At 39.9% G+C, this 22959-nt stretch overlaps 1 protein-coding gene across 2 annotated transcripts in view; it reads right to left on the bottom strand.

Moving 5' to 3' along the window:
* ZNF827 (zinc finger protein 827) overlaps window positions 1-22959 on the bottom strand; it is a 103493-nt gene that overhangs the window by 55809 nt on the left and 24725 nt on the right. For both annotated transcript variants that reach the window (XM_017820136.1, XM_017820137.1), the window contains exons 2-4: window positions 20880-21890; window positions 16025-16197; window positions 5297-5780 (exon numbers count right to left, since the gene is read on the bottom strand). In XM_017820136.1, coding sequence (XP_017675625.1) covers window positions 5297-5780; window positions 16025-16197; window positions 20880-21890 — 1668 coding nt within the window. The remainder of the gene's footprint in view (window positions 1-5296; window positions 5781-16024; window positions 16198-20879; window positions 21891-22959) is intronic.

Raw genomic sequence — 22959 nt, 5'->3', positions numbered from 1 at the left:
ACTTACATATTCTAACTGAAATTTTACATTCTGGCATAAACTATGAAACCTAAATATAGGCAGCAGTCTTTGGAACTTGCAACACAAATACATCAATTACGACAATTTTATTGGACATGCTTTTATTTTATTAAAAAGAGCTCTTTGAAGAGTTCAAGCCAGTCAGTTCAGTACTGTCAGTGGCAAATGCTAAAACATTTCAAATTACTTGTGTTACCTTTCAGGAACGCAGCAATTTTCAAGAGCCAAACAGGACAAATAATCCAAGTGATTACTTAGCTTAACTACTAATACGTTGTATGTAGCTGTCTGATGTCTCTCTCTTTCATTATTCCATTAATGGAATCAGCTAATAAAACAGGAATGCAAAGTCCCAATACTTTGGACAGTCACCAAAGTTTTCCAAAATAAAGATTTGACTTCTCACAAGACAGTGACAGCAGATATGACTTCGGGAGAAAACATATTTTCTCATTTGTTTAACGTGGCCAGCCCCAAACCCTCAGCATGTTAGCTCCTTCCTCCTCTCTTTTTTAAAGTTCTTCCACGTGAGTAACTTGGGGAACATAAAAAGAACGCCAGAAGCAGAGCCCACTTGATAACACTTCAAAAGATGAAGAGACATGCTTTCCAGAGTAATACACTTGTTTAACACAGAGTGGTGGGGGAGAGAGGCCAGCAGTGAAGTATGTGTTACAATTACTGTTTCCACACAGAATCCCTTTGAGAGCAATAGTGCAAGAATCCCATTCATTTTGTTGGGATTCATTTATTTTCAAATGTTAAAAGTAACTGCAGCACATAACACAGGCACAATAATAACACCACTAGGGTACACTGGCCATTGTAATTTGGATCATTGTGAAAGACACTTTTTTATTACAAAAAAACCCCAAGCCTTAAAAGTGGGTGGAAGGACATCAGTATTTAAACAGACGGGTTGTATAATGTCTGCCACTGAAACCTTTGAAACAGGAAAAGCAAATGCTCTTCAAATTAAGATATGAATGCTGTTACAAAGTTTCAATATGGAATTAATGGACTGGGGGAAGAAAACATTCTGGCAAAGCACTGATACCGCAAAGTACTCGGGCAACTTAAAGCCATGTAAGCAGTTCTACTGAAATAAGAGAGGGAAGATTTGAACGTAAAAACATGTCCATGCTTAAATATTCCTCTGTTTATATGTTCAGTCATCTGCTAATTCCCTTTACAAACAAATTTAAATAAAATTTCAGAGAACTCTTTTAAATTTCCTGTGAATTTGAAAGCCTCTCCTAATTTAAACTAGGACTTGGAGAATGGAATCTGGAAAAAAAAATTCAAGATTTGTTTTAACCGTTAGGTTTACATTTGGTGATTTGTGTTATGCCTTATTTCATAAAACATGTAATTACATATCTTTCTGGCAAGCAATGGCACAGAATTGGGGATGAAGGGGTCTCAACAGGTCACCCACACCAGTATTTCTCAACTTCTTTAAATCTAAAGCTCCCCTAACCCGTTCTGAACATGTTTTTAAATTTGTACAGTGGCAGAGATGCCTCAGTCTCTCCAGCCAAACTATCACAGAGGTTTAAATAGCTTAACTGTGGAAAGACTTTCCTAATGCCAACTTAAAACTTACAGCAATATAATCCTCTTAATTTTTGTCCTAATTATGATGATTTTATGATTAATTACAATAACTTCCATTCTCCTGGAAACTGTGCTAAGGCACATAGGAAACAAAGAGGTGATAACTGACAAACCCACATAGCTCAACTAAGGGAAAAATAATGCCTGACGAATTTGGTGGCCTTCTATGACAGGGCTAAGCATTGGTGGATATGGGTGGATAGACATCATCTGCCTACATCTGTCTACAGGGCAGTCAGAGAGGGACTGTTCATCAGGAACTGTAGTGACAGGACAAGGAGTAACGGGTTCAAACGGAAAGAGGGGAAATTTAGGTTCAATATACAGAAGAAATTCTTTACTGTGAGGGTGGTGAGGCACTGGAACAGGTTGCCCAGAGAAGTCATGGATGCCCCATCCCTGGCAGTTTTCAAGGCCACGTTGGATGGGGCTTTGAGAAATGTGGTCTGGTGGGAGGTGTCCCTGCCCCATGGCACAGGGGTTGGGACTAAGTTATCTTTAAGGTCTTTTCCAACCCAAATAATTCTATGGTTCTATGATGAATCATCAACAGATTATTTCCTTCTCCCTATGACAAACATTTTAATGCATTAAAGGGTCATTAATGACTCTCCTTAGCCTTCTCTATGGGCTTCACAGTCTACTCCCTTTTAGCTCTCCTCATTGGACATGTTTTCTAAACTTCCCAGTCATTTCCACTGTATCCTTTTAAATCTTTCTATCTGCACTCTTTATAAGCTATAGTGCCAAAATCTTGGGCTTCAGCAAGACTGAGAAGAACAGGACTGTTTCCCCCTTCTTCGAGGCTATTTCTCTACTGTACTCCAGTACAATTATGCCCTTTTTAGCACCAGTATGATGCTGTTAACTCCTGTTCCTTTCCCACAGAACCGCTACCTAGATACTTGTTCCTGGTCTCGTGTTTTGTGCAACTGTTTGTTGAACAGTTGCACATTTTTCACAGATCTCTTTTGATTGCAACTCTTCTCTTTTGATTGTGGACTACTTTCAGTGTACTGTTTTCCAACCATCTGACATCCACTTCATCTAGACTAGAGAGGTGCTGCACTGTACACTCAGAAGTAATACTGAGTGTCAAGATTATACACATGCTTATTAAGATTCAGTTTTAAAATTCCCAACACTTAATAAACACCAATTTTACACCGTCTTTCACCCTCGGTGTGCCAGTTAAACTTTTGGAAACTGGAACTCAGGTCTGAAGGGAGACAAGCACTCCTCTGAGTCACACACCTGGAAAAAGCAGAGGCTGAAACTGCACAGAAATGAGAACCAACAGGCCCCCTCCAAGAAGAGGAGCAATAAGCATTGGCAAGCAAAAATAAACGTTCATTTAAACCATCAATATTCAATATGAATAAACGCCAAATTCTAAAAGTCTGTGTATCTATCTACTGCTTCTTTCTTAGCCACAAGGCCTGTCAGAGAAGAAAATTAGATTGTTTTGACATAATTTGGTCTCACAAATCTGTGCTGGCTGTTACAATTGGCATATACAATTTGAGATGTCAAAAGATTTATATCATTGGAAAGGTAGGGCAAATAATTGAAGCTGTGATGGGCCTAACAAGACTGTGGTAATAAAGAAATCACTCAAAGGAACTTCGTTCAGCACAGCAAACTGTTAAAATGCAGCTAATACTTAGCCAACTTGCTAAAAGAGAATTACTTCTCCTCTAAATTTATTCACACTATATGGAGGAAAGCACGCAGTAAACGTATGTAACAAAATAAATCTCAGAAGAAAAGAAATTCCTTTCCTTTAGACGTTGCTCTTCTTCTGTACCAAACTTGGTGACTGGCAGCACATTTTAATCCAAATATGCGGACATACAAAATTACACATACATCTCGCTCCCCCAGTGACTTTATAACATGTTGCTAGGTAACAGTGCATACAAGTCAGGTTTGAAGACCTTTAGTAAGTCACCATAAAATAACTGCATAGGCCTTTTGCATGAATAACGTACATTATGTGTCCTTTTTCTGATGCCAATAGATCAGACACTGAAAACACGACCGTCTGCCAAACTGTAAACAGCTTCCCATCAACTGCTACATGAAAAGCAGCACATCAAAATGTTGTATGTTTTCTCAGCTTTCAGGCTTCCCCCCACCCCTCCTGCTTTCTGCTACATGCAGCCATCATGAGCACTACCATCTCCAGGTCAGTACTGCTGATGTGCAGGAGCCACTTCGTGCACAGCAACCCAAATCTAAAGACTGACATCAGAACAACCCCATGTGTGGGACAGCTCTTAGACAACGCGAAATGGATTTCACATAGAGGCCAAATTTGAAACTCAAGTAAAAAAAATGCACAAGCAAATCAAAACAGACTCATCCTGCCCGCTTTTTGTTAGTCATAGCAATAAATTATATCAATGGATTATTAATTTTTTTTTTAAAGGGCGGGTTCTATGGCTTCTTCCAACCCACACAGCAAACCATTTGTGCCAGCCCAATTCAACTCCTGATTGCCCTTAGCTCTTTTCTGTTTTCCAGCTTGGCTCCGTGAAGCCTCAGTCTTGATTTTTTGTGTTTACCCATTGTACTCAATTCCTCACAGAACTGTGATCCCAGAGGTATAAAAGTCTGGGCACATGAGGACTGCAAGCCTCACCTAAATAAATGGCTGTGGTTCCACCAAGGCAATGGCAATAAGACAGAGCTAATTCCTTAGTTTACATCATAACAAAATTTGCTAAAATGTAACTTACTTTCCATTTAAAAGAGGAAGGTGACTAATTATTCTCTATTGAAAAGATTATCTTCTATCTCCAAAGTCTAAAACTTGCCCTAGGAACTGACATCTCCTTGTGAAACAGAAGTTTCTTCAGCAACATTTTCCTGACTTCTTTCTCTTTAAAAATTCAAGGCCAATTTTGAAAAACTTTGGTATAGAACACCTCCCCAGCATATCGACAATCCTGAAGTATTCAGTCATATCAATAGAAGAGCACATAAAATATAATAGATTCACCCTAAACACATCCTCCACTTCAGAGTCTCACATATGAATATCATTCCTACAGCAATAATCTGACAGTAAAAAAACCAGTAAACACATGCTTTGCATTAGAAAGGGATTTCAATTAAAATAATAAAAAAATTAAAAGCTGTTCATGAATCAGGGACCACCCTTTTAAAAAAAGTGTTAATAACCAAGAAATGCAATAACACTCATACTTCATACATATTTATACTTCGACCTCAAATACTACTCTGAAAGGAAGGTGACCAGTACTTTATTGGTCCTTTTTAACAGGGGTGTAAAGGCAGAGAACTTAGCTGAATATTCAAACCAGTGTGATTTCAAACCAGAACTGCAGGTATTGAGCATACCTTAAAAACACACCAAATGAGATTTGCCAAGGTAATTGTCAATGAACTTCAAAGCCTGGATAAAAAGTTCTGACTCCCAATCCCAGCAACTAAACAGCAAAATCACTCTCTTTTCTCACTGTTTCCCCTCCTCCCCCCGTCATGCACCTCTCCTATCAAAAGAAACAAGAAATTTTAAGTTAAGAAGCTAAAAGGTTACCCTTCTTGCAATTCTTTGACTTAGCAAACCCAAGGCAAAGTGTTTCCTAGCCCGCGAAGGAGCAGCTGATGCTGCCGCTTGCTGCTCAATTACCTGACAGCTTCATAAGAAAATCTGATGCCATCTTGACAGAGATGTCTTGGCTGAATAGTGCTGATGCTGTGTTGGCCACAAAGTCAGAGGAGTCTTTCAGCTTTGTGTTGTTGGGGGCTCTGTCAACAGTGCTAAGAGCAAAAGGTGCAGCTGAGACACCACTGTCGTCTTTGGGCTCTTCTTTCACTAGTAAAGGTGGAACACCCCCACCAGGCTGCCCAGCCACATCAGGTGTTTTAGATACAGATGCTGATCCCGTGAGGTCAGGTCCACCTCCTTCCCTCTGTGGTCCCGGGCAGGAGTCACTGTTTAGCTGTGGTGACCCCTTCACCTCAGTTTCTGGTATTTCCTCCTTCACTTTAGATTCTGTCCTGAGGAAATGTTGATGGCAACGCATATGGAGTTTCAGGCTGAAGTGGCGGGAGGAGGTAAAAGGGCAAAGCTGGCATTGAAAGGTCTCACCCCTGTCTTGGTGCTGATGAACCTGGTTCAAGAGGTGAAAGATAAAAGCATGTGTTAAGCAAAACAGATTAATAGCATGGTAGAAATCTCAACTCTACATTTTTCATGCTATTTTAAATAAAAAAGATGATGCTAACTAACGAGTCAACTCTTCATTGTGAGCACTTGGAAAGCAGTCAGGCACTAAGAACAGTAGGATTCTTTCACATGTAAGTCAAAGAACACAAACATCAGGCTCAACTGAAAACAGAAAAATCAGGAACATCTGTTTTTGCAGCTTGGAAATGATGAAGTCTGCTTTGGATCAAACAGTCCTTACAACCAGATCCTGATGACCTGTCAGTACATAAAGACTTCCAAACTGTAACTAGTAGCTTTCTTGATTAAAAAAAAAAAATCATTCTTTGCAACCTCACAAATAAAAATTGTTCAGAGCAACCCAACAAAAAAACCAAACCAACCTGCATAGCAATGTCTTTCATTGATTTATGTATCATTAGGGTAAAACCACAGCACCTGGCAATACCAAGGAGTTACTGAAATAGTTTGCTTCAAATTAATTCTACCAGAAAATAAACAGCTCTGTTATGATAAAATACAAACATAAAATATGGTGTTTGCAATTTATTCTAACAGTCTATTAAGAATCAGAGTTACTCTTACTGTCCTCATACTCTGACTGCAGGCTCCTTCTCACAGAGCCTGCATGCTCCAGCATGAACACAATGCCTAGTATCCTAGGTACTAGGTTTGATCCTAATTACCTTTTAAAGAGAACTCCATCCACCCATATGTAATGGCTAACACATTACATGAGCAGACACACTCAAACTATATAAACTACATACATATAATTATACAATTTCTTGTTTAATACAGTACTCGTTACAGGGAAGGAACAACTGAGCCCAGAGTAATAGCAGCAGTTCTATTGAAAAGTTTTTTCACTGTGACTTCACAAATAAATTTTAAATCCTGACAGTGGCATTCTGGGCTAGTCTCTGCAAAAAGACTGGCAAATATATACGTTTGTTCCTTACTAATTGATGAACATGTGATCAGGGCAAACTGGCACCAAACTGAGCTTTCACTTGTGACTCGAGTTGGTTGGAAATATTTCAGTGAGACAGATTTCTGTTGGAAAATGGCAATTTGTTGTAAGCAAAATATTTCACCTGAAACATGGAAAGGTTTAATGAACTCTTGGCAAACGAGGTGTGATTCCCCTACCCTACTGAGTGGCACTCTTTCCCTTGCTCCCTGGGCTTGGCTCAGTAGCAGCCAGCTGTGCCAGGGATCCAAGACTTGCTGCTACAATTTGGGAGTCCAACAGCCCTGAGAGTTCCAGCTCTAATCAAAGCTCAGCTCTACACCAGGGAGCTTAGAAAACCCAGCTTTAGCTAAGGCTTTTGGCACTTTCCAGTTTCCTGCAGAGCTGAGATCTACATCCCAAGAGTCCTAGTGCAGACATTGCAGAGCTCTGGGGTAACAGTAGCATTTCCCAAACACAGCCCTGACAAAATTCAGGCTGGAGTTTCCCATGGTTGTAGACTTGGCCCAGTTAATTTTCTGTGTAGTAAGAGGAATTCGGTCACAATCCAGGATTCCCTACCTCTACATACACAAGACCTCAATTCTGGTCTGCTAAAACATGAAGCTGGGAGATGTCCCTCTTTTTGTGCTTTTTGCATTCAGTGAAGACACATTTCACTAGTGCTGTATAACTTTTCATTCAGCAGTTCTTCCAGGGCTCCAGAGAATAGTACTAGACAAACACACAGCAAGAGAGAACTTCTCTTGACCAGCTGTTTCACAGAATGACATTCTCAGTATTTTATAAGCATGACATTTACAGACAAAGTAATTCTGGAATCTTATAACTGCACCTGACAACAAAAAAAAAATAAAAGAGAGAAGCTAATGGTAACCTAACAGATTTAAAGCAACCTCACAGAAGAATAGCAGCACAATAAATCCTAAATATTAACAGGTTACAATGGAAATGCCAAGCAGATTGCCTGTCTACACTACTGGAAACAGGATGGTCTGTAAGCACAGCAGTCAGTATTCACAGCACTCTTCATGAAGAGCACCAAGATGTACTGATGGTAGCAAGCACTCTCACCATGGCAACTCTATCTCTTACACCCACTGAGATTCTGTGTCAGGATTTCTCTCCAGGATCCCCTTCAATCAACATTTCCCTGCCTACATATTTAACCACTTCTTCTAGAGGCCCTTATCACTATCATCAATACGATGCCTTCAGAAGGCTGAGTCAATGTGGGAGCCCACCTTCCCTTCCTGGGAGTATGGCATGCCACCCCTGCAATATCTTTTGAGAATGGATGAAAATAGGAGTGACTGATTCATTTCATTTGGATTTTTTTCCTGCCCAAAGAGAGTAACAGCTGAAAAATTTTATGGATTTCTCATAAAACAAAGTACGTTTATAACTTGCAGCCGAAGGATCGACAGAATTCAAGCCCAAATATTTTCGTATCAAAAGGAAAAATTTTAGATCTAGAAAACAAAAAACATATGAAAAAACATCAAACCCAATATTTAGCCTACGATGTCCAAAGTCCACTGCCACCAGAAGATTTTAACATATTTTTATTATTTTATTTTTAAAAATACATATTTTTCATTTAAAAATTTGAACACTATTAGAAACGGAAGTGAAAGTCCCTCTAAAGAAAAAACTGTCCCTTATTTTCTAATTCAACAGCAGTTGAAAGAGCCAAGAATTGGCCATTCTATGCTATTTGGAGGGAAAAGTCAAGGCAGTAACTACTTGCTGCAGAATGAAAAACAAGAAACCCCGTAGAGCTACACAGAAAGCCACAGGGAAGATCTAGGCCACACAGTGTTGCAGTCCAAAAATCTGCCTTCTCCCTCCATGAGACAGAGAATGGCTTTTACACTGTGTTAATGCTACTCAAACCATCAGATGTCTTCTTTAGACTCAAATAGGCCATTCGTGCAAGAATCACAGGCAGGAGGAGACAAGAGTGCAGCTGGCAGGTTTTCCCCAAAGTCCCAGTCTGAGCCCAGCTGCTGCCAGATTTGGATCTCTCTGAATTACACTGCAACAAGCCACAGTGCACAACCTGCTCATAGAGAATGCTTCTTTCAAAATCCCATAAAACTACTGTTTGACTTATGTCAGAAACACTTACAGGCTTCTGGCTTCTGAGTTTATTTCCTTTAACTACGGATGTTCTCCTTGTCTGGGCAAAGTACTTCTATTGTCTTTATTAACCCTACAGTCTGCCAACTCTCAAATGATATTTTGTGTTTCTACAGTTATTTCAGCGTGTGCTCGATCTTTTCAACAAAACTATAGAGTGCTTACAAACTTCAGGCTGGTTTGAGGACTTTGATACAAGTAATCTATTGGTCACAGTTTTTAAGTTCTGTTTCTTTCAGTTTCTCTTTCTACCTCCTCATTCTCAAATTACAAGAAAGAAAAAAAGAGGCAATTGGATTTTTCTTCTCTATCACATGCATTATTCTTATCACACCTCCCACCTTTGATCACACCTCTCTTACCCTCCTGGCAGTCCCATTCTTTTCAGCTTCTTTCTTCAAAGGGAGTTCTTTCTTTGCTAACCCACTAATAATTTTCATTGCCAACTTTTAAAATCCCTTCTATTTCTGATATGTCTCTTTTGATGCAGTGACCAGAAGTGGCAGCATACCATATGGTAATAATGGCATTGTCATATTTTCAGTGTTATTTCTGTTTTATTCTCCAGACACTGAAATATTTAGTGTACTTTTTAACTACTCCTGTGCATGTCAAGAGAAGGTTTTCATTGAACTGTCTACAATGATATCCAGATATTTTTCCTGAGCATTTACAGTTCATTATATCAGACAGCCAGGTGCATTATTAGACTCTGGTTTCCAAGGTACAGTACCTTGTATTCGTCAACAATAACTTCATTTGCCCCCTTGTTTATCAGTCAGTCAACCTTTTTTTTCCCCTTTCAATCTTTTCTAATCTTGATTCGTGCACACAAGGTTGTATCATCTACAATTTTCTTACCCACAGTCATCATTTTGTGCAGATCACATTTGTTAAAATATGCACAATTCCACTTTTAGTAATGGAACACCCCTCTGTTAGCCTTTTGTCATGCTTAAAATTGCTAATTCCTTCCTACCCTTTGTTTTACTGTCTCTTGGTGGATTTCTAATTTGCCATAGTACATCATATTGCTTAATTTATTTGGCAGCTTCTCTGTGAGAAGCTTTGCCAAAGGCTTTTTTATAGACCAAATAAATTTCAACTGATTCTTAAGTTCATGATTCTCCTGACATGCTCAAAACATCTTAGTATAAGAACACATGATTTTCTTTTACAGAAACCACATGTCCCTATCGTATCACATCATTTGTAGCACTGTATTGGGTGTTTTTCTGTTACATTTTTTGTTGACATACTAACTTTTCTGGTATCATGAGACGTTTCCTAGGTCGTCTTTTCATACTTAAAATTAACATCCCTGGTGATTCACCAGCCATATAGATGTACCACAGTCACAAATACATGTGATCCCACCCAACAGGATACACCAGGGAGTAGGGATGAGCAATACAGTGACATAGGCACGACCTGCAATTTTGTAGTATTGCTGTGGTAGAACTTTTCTTTTCCCCTTCCTTAAAACTGGGGTAATGCTTTCCACAAACTCTCCCTTCTAGTTATGAGACAAAGGCATTCACCTTTCTTTTGTGGGATTTAACAGGGTTTTTTCATTATTATTTTAAAAACACTCAGAGTAAGAGGAATTTTTTTTTTTTGAGAACCTTCATTCCTAAGCAAGAGCAGACCATAAGGTGGTTGGGCTGCTGAATCTATTCACTGCTATATTTGCTTCTGGCTATTCACTCTTTATTTACTTCCTGTGACCTAATTATCACTTCTTTCTTTGCCTCCTGTAAGTTTTGTTTTTCTCACCAACTTTCAAGAGGATTAACATTTCCATGAGGGGCAGCTGTTTAAGCAACTACTACAATCAAAAGCTACTACATCCTAGCCAGTCAGTCATACCTGCCTATGTACTGTTTTTTCTGGGTTTGTTTTTGTTTTAACTCTCTTTTAGTAAAACGCCGCCTTCTGCAACTGCATTTGATTACACTTTCCATTTTGCATCTATCATGTGCCCTCTGCTCTTTCATTTCATGCTATTTTCTGACAAGTTCCCTAATTTTTAAAGTATTGTATTTTCAAAAGTTTAGTGCTATGGTGTTAGTTTTGATATGATCCTTCCCCTCAGGACACATACGTTATTTATACAGTATTTTCTTTTTGAAACTACTTCTTTGCTTCGCTTGAAAGCAAAGGGGAGGGGAAAAAAAGCCTCTCTGCAGTGCTAGACTGGACTAGGTGTTCAAAAAACAGTATTTTTTTTCCTTAGAGATTTAAGATATCAATGCATATCCTGTCTTATCCTTTTCTCGTATGCAAAAAGTAACAAGATTAAAAAGGAAATACTTGAAGTCACTTTTGGCACCTGTCTGAGACTCTGGGCAAAGATTTAACATGTTGAAAAGCTGTGCAAGTTTGTATTGCCTCCCCTCAGCTGATGGAATCACAGGTGGCTCCCAGGGCTCTTTAAGTATAACTTAAATCAAACTAAAAAAGCACTCATAAAACACAGTCAAATTCCTCTCCCAATATGGTGAAGATGCTTTAAAATAACTTGTCCTATACTTCACAAAAATGGATTAGGAATGCTTATTCAGTTGTCTGACACTAGCTGAGGAACAAAAAGGGGAAAAGGGGCAGTGAGCACCTACAAATCACGAAGGGGCAGTGAGCACCTGGCTACATTCTTCAGGGCCTTTCCTGATTCCCACTGTCATGTAGCCTCTCCCTAACTGAGAAGCTGATTATAACCCTCTTCATATTACACAGGAGCATCAATCTGAGACCTCACCACATGGTCCCTCTTCATAAGCAACAAATGCAGGAAAATCCTGTGGTTGAGCATCACATGACCTGCCTACCACTGCATCTAACTTTTCTGCTAAGTTTCATCTTCTCTTTCCTCGTTTGCTGTCATACCATCATGCTTCAGCATGTGTTCACAATGCTAAACTTCTTTTCTTCTGCTAGAAGGGCTAGCTCACCCATTTCTGCCTTGGGTCTATATAGCAGCACAAGGAACATTTATAGATATTGGTTTTGGCCATATGCTCCTCTTCCTCATTCCCCCTTCCAAGTGCTCAGGCTAATATCCTGTTGCTTTCTTGGAACATATCTGTATGATCTCACAGCCTATCTGTCCACCAATTGCTGAGGAAGATATGTGCATGATCCAAAGACACAAACTGGCCAAAGTCTGACTGATGCTTGTGGTATTGCTCTGAGGTAAATTTAATCCCTACCAGGAAAAACAGAAAAGCCTGAACACATCTTGCTGAACTACATCACAACTTTCCACTGCTTTCTGCAGAAAAAGTCCATAAGATACTCACTCTCTCAAGAAGAAAACATATTCCAACTGAATATATATTTAGATAAACAGAGAGAAGAACTCAAGTACAATACTTGTGGCCTGCTTGGACAAGACACCTCTCTGAGTTACCCATTCATTTTTTCCAGCTTCATTTTCAGCTCAGTATTCTTAGAATCCCTGGAAACCACACTATGATACCAGAATCGGGTCCCTAGATGCTCCCCTCATATTCCTGGGAATAAGGGCCAGAACTTGTGGTTATGCGTGCACTATAATTTGCCTCCAAAACAGACTAATAAAATTCTGTACTGTGTCTATTTTAGGATTTTTCTAAGGTGCCTATCACAGTGGAATCTAAACACAATATGACAATTACAGATAACACTGCGTGCCTTAAAAGGCAGGCCACTCAGCCACCCTTGTTCCTCGTGTGTCTGTGTGGAAACCTTCCTTCTGTTTCCCTTCTTGCGCCTTTCACTTCCTCGCCTCCAGTTGTGAGTTGGTCCTGGCAAAGAGCCCCTGCTGGAAGAATGCTCCATCAGCGTGGTGGGTAGCACTTGTAGATCCGAATATGGGTCAGGGCTGGAACCATTCCAGCTCTCTATTAAGATTTTCTCTATAGCAGGTGACAAGACACCAAAAACATTGGCAACGTTGTATTCTGGGTCAGTCAGTTAGACATGTTATAATTACCATGAAATTACACAGTATTTATATTATGTAGCTACTGTCATTAACCTACAGATACAGACAGTAAGGAAGGCCCATATGGACTCGCACAAACCACTCATGGAAATTAAATCACTGAATAATCAGTTGCAAGGAGAATACCTAAGAAGAACCTAGAAAAAAGATGAGGTGGTTCAAACTCTTGCCTATGCTGCCTAGGAAGAAAGAAAGATAGATAGGACAACTAGATTTATTTTGAGGACTGCAGTTGAACAGAACACCTCAACAGGTTTTGCCTGTCATCCTTTATCAATTGAGCATAAAACCTGAAAACTGAAGAGCAGCACTAAAGGAAAAAAGCTTGATTTGTGATAGCATTCTGGAATAAAAAAATTGGCTTACAATGAACAACAAACACCAACCCAGTACCTTAATTTTGAGTAGCATTTTTAGTTTTGAAAAATGCGTCTTCACTTGTAGCCACAGTTGCCTCATGGGGAGGGAGACAGGGCTGGAGAGCTGGAAGCAGCTCTGCCTTCACAAGTTGCCTGCCAGGAAGGAGATAGGCCAGGTGGTTCCCAAAGGATAGTAAGACAATGAAGACAACCGAAACAACCTACTGGCATAACCAGAACGCTGCATCCTAAGTAGCTCCCAGCTGTGCTGTACCATTTCTGATGTGTATTCATTCCATTTTGAACGCTGTTGGCTTATATATGTGCCAGGTATTATCATCTCATATACACACAGATTCAAAAGGAGCACTGTTTTATAATGAGAAAAGAAATCTGGTACTTTTTATTTTTAATTTGGTTATCAATTATTTATACTTCCACCAAAGAAACCTCAAATTATGTCTGGCACTTTTGGACACATGACTAACACACCCTTACCTCATTCACCTGCTTCAATTTTGATGTGATAGAAAATATTTTTACAAATGGCCTAGTCAATTGAGAAAGTGTGTATGAAACTGATTGACACTGAGGTGAAACATAAACTTTCAGACTGTTGTCCTTGTGATTCTTTACATCTATCCATGAGACTATAACAAGGACAAAATGAAAATGCAGACCACATAGTTTTTAAAGACAATTACTTTCATCTCAAATAGGGAGCAGTTTTACCAGAAAAGACCCCCAACTCCATCATGACCTGCATGACTGGACTGCATTGACTGAGGAGACTTCAGATACTGCCTTCACAGTAAGGCTGAAGGAGGCTGTAATCTCTTACATTGAGTCAAGCAGCTCTGGTCCTGACTCTGACCTCAGTGTTTTCTAACTGAGCACTACTTGGTCATAATTTCCGTATTACCAAATAATTAACACTACATGTTACATGGCTGTACAATGAGGTCTGTTTTAAGCTGATGCAGGCTCAGTTAATGAAAGGATTAATGTTGGGAGGGGAGCAGAAAGGAGCACAAAGGCCTCAGAGAGCCACCAATCTGAGAGCACACAGAGACAGTGAAAAAGTCCCCAATTTTCTCCAACGTCCTACCAGTGACCACCTGTGGAAATCACCATGCCATAAAGGAAGGGAAAGGCCCTCAATCTGCAAACAATTTTTGCCAAAAAGGCAAAAAAACCCAGAGAACAAGTATCTGTATCTCTGCAGGGAATAATAGGGATGTCCTTTACAAAGCAGGGGAAAACAACAGGTCTTTGGCAGGGAATAGCAAGCTTGTAGGTGATGCATGCTTTTGTGGAGGCTGTCAACAGCTGAAAACAATAAAAAAAACCCAAAACAACAACAACAAAAAAAAAACCCAAACCAAAACACTTTCTTTTCATGCTGTGTTCCCATTCTATCCATTCATCTTCTACTTAGGATGGCCATCTGTGCCCTCTAGTCAACACAGAACACCAAGTCCTAAAAGAAAGAGCCATAAACACCAAGCCTACTTGAAAAGGATTAGCATGATACACCAAGGATGCCTGGGAGTAGTGCACTGATTCGCAGTTAAAGTGTTAAGGAATGAGCCTTCAGACTTTAGAGGGATCATTCCAGACCCAGCAATGACCTAAACCACGGCAAGATCTGCTGTTGTGATCAGTGGAATCTGAATAACTTAAACTGAAGTGAATAGTTACTTGAGTGTAAGGAAGGTCAGACTCCTCTCTAGTGAGCTCAGATTCTGCAATAGCATCTAAGAAACCCGAACAGGCATTTCTGTCCCCCTTCACACCAGTCTCTGTTACACAATATTGTTTAAAATTGATAAAATGCTAATTATAATTAGATAAAATGCTAATTATAATAAACCATTTTACTATTACTATAAAACTCAACTTCATTAACAAGGGAAATTTTTTTGAACTTCAGCTAATTGAAGGGCTAATAGGACAGGCATCATTTTTACTTCATCAAGCATATTATATGGCTTGCAAGACCTGGCATTCTTTATGTTGCAACCATGTAGTACTTCAGCTAAGCAGACACCGAGTTTCTTTACCTTTTTATATTTTTCTGTATCAACACAGATACAGATTCCTTCAAAAGGTCATCTTCAGTTCGAGCCTGAAACTTAGGCTGAGTTAAGAGCACACTCTAAACTTAATGGAAACACTTGAAAACAAAACATTACAGAATAATCTGTCATTCATTTTGGTTCGGATGATTCACTGCTGAGCTGCCCACAGTTAAAATCCACAACAAGAAAAAAGTTAATTCTGCAGGCCTGTCTGTAGAAAGCAATGGAGAGATCCCTCCTAGAGCTGGCCAAGTTGGTTTGCCCACTTAGTGTGATGCAATGGCACGCAGAGTTACTAGCTGGCATCCTAAAAAGCAGCACTGATGTGATTGCGTGCCACATCCCAACCCAACACCCCTGCATCTGGTGGTTCCAGGTCCAGAAGTGAGTCAGTCACAGACAGCTTGTGCTGCACCAAGTTGACATAACCCAAGGCAGTTTTCCACATTGCATAAAATGGAAAGGCAAGCATGGGAATAAAAGTTATTTCTTTATCTTTTCATGGCCTCTTTGCTTAAATAAAGGCATCATTCATAGTACAACTAAGGAAATTTTGTTCTTGTAAATGCAAATGAAATAGGTTTGTTATACCATCATTTTTTGACTGATGTTTCGGGTACTTTGGTTGTCAGAAAACACTTCTCTTACCTTCATGTGTGACTTGAGATTGTCCTTGCGTGCACAGCGAAATGGACAGAGTGGGCACTGATGACTCTTCAAACCTGTGTGAATCACCATGTGCCGTTTCCAGTAACTCTTCCTCTTGATAACCAAACCACAGATCGGACACTGGAAAGGTTTTCCCCCTTCCTCTTCTGAGGCTTAGCAGAAGGGGGAAGAAAAAGAGAGGATCCTTTACAGCCACTTGGCAAATACTTTCCCCTTGCAAACATAGTCAAGATATCATTTTTCAATGCTAGAGTTTCATCTGTAAAGAGACATATCAGTTAAACAACAACGGGTACCAGAAATTTCAGTTCCTCCCCATCGCACATGCCTCTTCCCCTTTATCTAGTTATTATCCCTCTAAGAAAGGTCACCATAATTTATAAAGGTTAATGCCCCAAACATCCTTTCACTAATCAGTAGAGGATGCTACTCTACCTCACCTGGTCCTAATGTTCTTTATAATTTTACTGAACTGAGATGAATGCCTCTTTGCAGCTTCATTTCCTATCAAAGGATGGCTGTAGTAGGGTATGGGAAATATGCTTAACTGTTAAAAAATGATCCATTTCCATATCTGATGGTCAGCCAGCAGGAAAGCAAGATATAAAGCATAGAAGAATCCACAGCTTCACTGAAAAGCATGCTGGTATTGCATATCAGATATATTTAACACCAGAAGTGAATGACTTCAGAAGCCCTGCTGCTGAAATTGTTTAGTTATGGCTTGAGCAGATACTGCTGCTATGTCAGCCATCAAAGGTCTTCGGGTCGTAGGTTTTCTTCTGCTCCTCTAATTGCCAGGGCTTTAAATCTGCCTTCCTAAATGTCTGCACTTGACTTTACTGCCCAGTTCACCTAAGATAAGGAAAGGATTTGGTGGCATCGATCAGGCAAATATGGTTAGTCATAAGTTCGAAGGAAAGAGAAATTCCTCGTGGCTGACTTTGCACAACCAACCATCCATCCATCTTCTCACCATGGTTTCCCCTTCTTTATTATAAAGAAAGGGCTACTATTACAGTGGAATTGGATGCCTTTTTCCTCACTTTAAAAGACAAGATTCAGAGCTCAGCAATGTGCATATTGCTATTCAAAAATTCCCTCAGACTATTTAATTTCATTATTATCAGGGTCTTTTTCTACTGATAAGGATATAGCAAACATCAAATTCCCTCGATGAGGAACTAAGTGATAAAAACCCCCAGAAAGATCTGTCACATTCTAAAATATAATTCTTGCTATTAAGTGGGAAACAAAACCACTGTAATTCAACTGATTAGGTAGTCATTATGTAAGTACAGAAAAAGGACACAATGTCAGTGTGCACTATTACATGTTCAGAAATTCTCCTTGTGAAATATTCTATCGTACTTAACATATCAAATTGTTCTCCTCTCTGCACCTCTAAAGAGTAAGACAAAACCAATGCTATAATTACTTGTGTTTCAGTTTTTAAACATCTTTACTTCCTCACAAAAGGCAGGAGAAAGACAAACCACAGAAAAAAATTCATGGGTAGCATTTTTACCTATCACTTCTTTTTGTTCTATCACATCTTCTCTGCAGCCTCTGGTTATCATCCAGAAAAGAAATGTGTTACAAGGTATTACCTCTTTCTGACCCCCTTAAAAATAAGTTGGCAAACAAGATGGATCAGTGGTTTAGCACATTACAAAATATACAAAGAACTGGGATGAATGCATGTGACTCCAGTGATAACTAACAATTAGTGCTACACAGGAATTATGCCAATGCGCTCCAAAGCTGAACCACGTTAGCTCTATACTATACTGCATAAAGCTCAGAATAAAAAAAACATGGGCTTCAGCTTTCCTTCATTTATATTGATGTCTATTTTATATCACACAGTGCCATTTGGTTGGAAAGAGTTATTCCAGTGAGGAGAGAATCAGCCAGTGCTTCCCAAAGAAGTCTCGGGAACAAAACTGCAAGCACCACAGGCAAAAAGTTACACCAAACAAGCACTCAGTCAGTAAAATAAAGGTCTGCCACCCACGGTCCTTCAAAAACAATCGGAATAGAGATTTCACACTTCTTTTTAAATTTCATCCCAAAGGTGTGAGCAGTTTATAAAATTGGCAACATTAACCGACTGATATAAAAGTTAGTCTTCTCTGTACCACTTCACTACAAAAAAAAAAAAATGCACTTAATGATTAGGTTGACCAAACCTGACATGCCATTTCAGAGGCAATTACACTCGGATAAGCCATGACTCCAGCTTTTTGCCTGAAATAATTCTGAGCAAATAGCTCAACGTGGTGGACAAAAGAGCAGCAGGCATACCCTTGTTATTAACTTATTCCTCTTTAAATAGCCTCCATCTTTGCTGTTCCTTACTTGTCGACATCTAATTAATCTCACTGAGTATTGATCTCATAACCAAAGCTAGATGTTGCTGGTGGGTAAGTGAATCAGATTCATAACAGTAAAGCAAACTCATCAGTGCATTAGAAGTTCAAAGTATGAGAGGGGGAAAAAAAAGACCACTCAAGCTATGCCTACTGGGGAAAGATGTTTCTCTCTGGGAACAAGATAAAAAAAAAAAGTCTCAAGGAGCAACCAGACAGACACAAAAAGATAAAGCACTATAAGATTAAATACTATTTTTTGGGTTTAGTGCCATAAGGTTGTGCGCGCAAAAGGAATCAGGAATGCGTGACATTTATTTTCATGGCAAATATATGCATTCAGCTGCTTTACTCAACTTTTACAAAAGTGAAATCTTCAACCAAAGGTCACTAAACAGTGACCTCTTTTCACAAGATGTACTTCTCCATGGCCGAGGGAATGGAGGAGTCGGGCTTACCATAATCAACATCCAGATATGCTAACCAACAGCTTGCTTTTTATTTTCAGTCAGTTAACTGTTGAAAATAAAGTTAACATTTCATATCAGAAAATGAACTTTCAGAAATGTTATGAAATGTTAGAGCTTTCTTGGATGTCAACTGGTGTTGGCCCAGTGTGTATGAACTGAAAGGAAACACCCTTCCCCTTGGGATACTGGTCCCATATATCATAAAAAATAAGCAGTTGTTCCTTGGTTACCAAGGACCTGAGGCAATCAGCCCCCATTGTTATCTTCTACCAGCACAGTATGCTTGGGCCTTCAGCAAAGAGAATAGTTTCTTGAAATTTGCTGCATAAGAGCTAGTTTGTACAGTGCCAGTACTTAACAGGCACACCGGTAACAGAGCACTCCCCTAGTACAAGGTGCACAGATAAATCCCAGTTTTTTGGTCAAACACAGAGCCTGGGTTTTACTACAACCATGTACTTTTCCCCAGTAAAAACTTATGATGTGAACAACTTTTTCCCCTTGCAGGAAATAAAGTAAGAGCTTCAAATAAATTTTAACCTTACTTCCTTTCTATACATTGCTGCCTTTCTTATATGAAGGCCAGTCTTTGTGGGGAGAGTTACATTAAATTAATGACTACTTTCACACTGGTGTAGCCAGTGCGGGTACTCCTATTCCCACATGAAAGGACCTTTTACTGGTTTAGCTTATGCTAGTCCAAAAAGGACTTCATCTAAACTAATGAAAACCTTAGGCTAGATCCATGCCAGGAATAGTTTGCCACTTTAATGGCCTTGGCAAAGCACACCAGCAAAGCATTTGCAGAACACATGTAACACAGAGCAAAAAACTGGTTCTGGCTGCAACTTATTGCATCCCTCCCTCTTCTCTTTCAAGGGAGGGATGAGCATTGCTGTCCATCCAATAGCTTCTATCCTACGAGTTTTGACCTGAGCTGCACAGGGACAGATCAGACCTCATAATACCCCTAAAGAAAAAGGTTAGGTCAAGAGAGAAGGCAGTGCAATTATGTAACATCCATGTCAGGCTTCATACCTGTACACTGCCTTGCTACACTTGCACAGCCAAGCTAGTATTCCTGACAAAGCTCTAATATACTAAACCACATTGTGCATCTGATGAAGATGGCTGCCACGCTTCTCCCTCTGCAGCAGAAATCCACCCCAGGGAGAACACTGATGACTTGAAGTCATATGTTCTACCAGAAATATGAATCCGTGATGGGAACTTTTTATAGAAAGAGATGAAAGAAAAATTATTATTCCTTAGTTTGAAGATGGATCATTTAAATTCTCCTGCATGGCTTGTCAGTTCTTTAAAGCTTTTGTTAGCCAGAGAGTTTCTTCTTCTTCTTCCCTATGAGCCTCATTCCTTGACCGTCAACAGCTGGAACTGGTGGAGGGAAGTCAGAAGTGTAAAATGGTTCTTGTTGAGCAAATTAGAGAAATGCAGTTTAGTTGGGGTTTGCTTGTTAACAACAAAGGGTTGTAAAAAAAATTTAATGAAAAGTGGCAACATAATAATATACTCTGGTAAATTAGGACAGGGTAGTAAGCGATTATACAAAAGTCCATTTGTGACAGAGACAGCAGGAGGGAGAATTCTCCCTTGTCCAGTATTTCAAAAGCACTAGTTTTGTACATGCTCACTGATACTGTGAGCTCCCTAACAGGGATTCTTTGATCTTCTCTATTAAATGTTTTGTGGACTTATTCTAAACTTGGTAAGAGAAGAAAATACTATTGTACGGAATAAAAGAGAAAAAAAGTACTGAACTGTACACTCCTATCTTTCAAATATGGGAAAATTTGTGACAGTTTGGTCTCAAAGTGGTATCTTAAAAAGCTTTTCTATTGTTCACCTAAAGTATCTATTTCTTATTCTCATAAGACATAGAATCAAACCAAATCCAGACCCATTGAAGAGATGTTATAGAAGCCTATAGCAAAACAAATACATTCTACTTAGTGGTTCAAATTGTATTCATACCTGTACTAGCGGGTTTGGATGCTCTTCCCTTAGGGACTGGTAGTAACAATAATTCCAAAGACTGTGGCGGAGTTGCTTTCTCTTGTTTCATCTCCGAAAGCTGCAGGGGATCCTCAGGAACCAGCGACTTCTTCTTCTCAGCCAAGAGGGTGCCTGCAGCCCTTGCAGCAACCTCCTTGAGAAGGGCAGCTGAAGAGGTCATGGAAGCCAGAGAAAGGAAAGAACTTGCTGGAGGCGGGTGCTCCTGCCCAGGAGTCATGCTTCTTTCACTCACTTTCTTAGATAAAGCTGCTAACGTGGAGCTGGCTGACTGAGAACTGAAAGGTGAGGAAAAGGATTCAAATCTTATAGGGTCTTCAGTCCTCGAAAAAGATTTGTCCTGCAGAACGGCATTGGCTGCGGCTTTCAGTTTCAGGATAGCTGAATCAGGGGACAAACCACAGGTGGTGGTTGAGTTTGGCAACCACTTACCTTGATTCCATATAAAGTGACTGCTTGCATTGTATTGGTCACTTTGTTCCTGTTTCTCAGCGAGCTTTCTGGCAAGAACACTCAGCTGCTGGGCGTGATGAGCAGGTGGAGAGAAGGAGACGTTCGAGCCAAGGTTTACGGGGGACTCAACTCTGCCATTGACTGTAACAGCGGCATCCAGCTTGAGGGAGCCAGCCTCCAGGAGCCGCCTCAGGTTACTGCTCAGTGGCTTATTTGGACCAGGAGGTTCTTCTTCACACAGAGATGACACATCAGGAGAAAGGTGCTCTTTGCTCTGTAACGTGTCTCTTAGTGCCTCATTTTCAATGGATCCCAGCTCCGCTGTGTTGCTGCTCGGCGTTGCACTCCCCAAAGAGGTATCCGGGGAAGTGGACTGCTCTTGGATTCTGTCCTCGAGAGACAACTTAAAGTTCTCCTGGACTTCTCCATATGATGCTTCTGAAGGAGTTTCTGAAGAATTTCCAAACCAGCGTTCTTCTTCACTGAGTTCCCCTTCCACTTCTTCCTGTCTGGTACCATCTGTGTGGAACCACGAACAACAGTATTATTCCCAAATCTGCGTAAAATAGTTTCTTAGCATGAAGCATGCCTGACCTCTGCATTGTAAAATAGTTTCTTAGAATGAAGCATGCTTGACCTCTGCATGACCCTCCTGAACAGTCACAGAACATCCCCCTAAAGTGCCCGGGCTTGGAATCAGCCTGGACTGAGTGACCACATAAAATATTTTTTGAAAATGAATAAATCTTTCTTAGAAGCCGAAATCATGACAAGCTTGTCATCTTTCAGACAGCATAACTAAAACAGCTAAAACTGCAACAATACATATAAACATAATATATATTCATATATCACAAATAATTCTTTACTGGCATAGTCAGTACATCCTGCCAAATATTATGAACTCTCTGGTATAAAGCAGGGATTTCTCAGGCCCAAAAATACACAAGTGCCTGTATATTTGTACAGCTAGCACAGGTGCACCTTCAAAAGCAGATCAGGTGTGCAGCTACTCAAATCTCAGCCCAGTCCTGCAGTGACCCCTATCTAAAAGAAAATATGTGTACTAATAATCCACAATTCATTCCTGAATAGCTGAAATGACTAATACATGAATGCAGGGCTGAAGCTTTCCAACTATTTGGGAAAGGAGTATCATACACACAGTGTCGTCTTATACAAACACTACCTGCTTGTCATTTGTTTGCCATTGTCTAATAAATCTTCAAAGACCAACCTAAACTGAACTTAGTTTAGCTGAAAAGAAAGAAAAAAAGTATTGGTCTCACTGCAGTTAAGTTACATTTTCTCCACTCCGGTAACTGCAACACATCCAGCCTCTCCTGAGACCCAGCTGCCAGTGTTTAAAGCACTGTGACCCTGGATTGCTCTTCTCCCTGACAGGTATTCAAAGTCACACAGTCGTGACCAAGACTCTTTTTGCAGATCTTCCTGGCCAATCAGAACATAGTAAAGAACAGCAGCAATGCTAGAATTAAATTCATGTTATCTTCTCTTGCCAGATACCTCTCACATTTCTTGCTTTTAGACTCAATGTCCCAAGCTACAAAAGAATCTTTGCAATCAT

Source organism: Lepidothrix coronata, unplaced genomic scaffold, assembly GCF_001604755.1.
Source record: "Lepidothrix coronata isolate B3197 unplaced genomic scaffold, Lepidothrix_coronata-1.0 Scaffold79, whole genome shotgun sequence".
Lineage (NCBI taxonomy): Eukaryota > Metazoa > Chordata > Aves > Passeriformes > Pipridae > Lepidothrix > Lepidothrix coronata.
The sequence above is the reverse complement of the archived record's forward strand: the minus strand, read 5'-3'. Positions and strand labels throughout refer to the sequence as shown.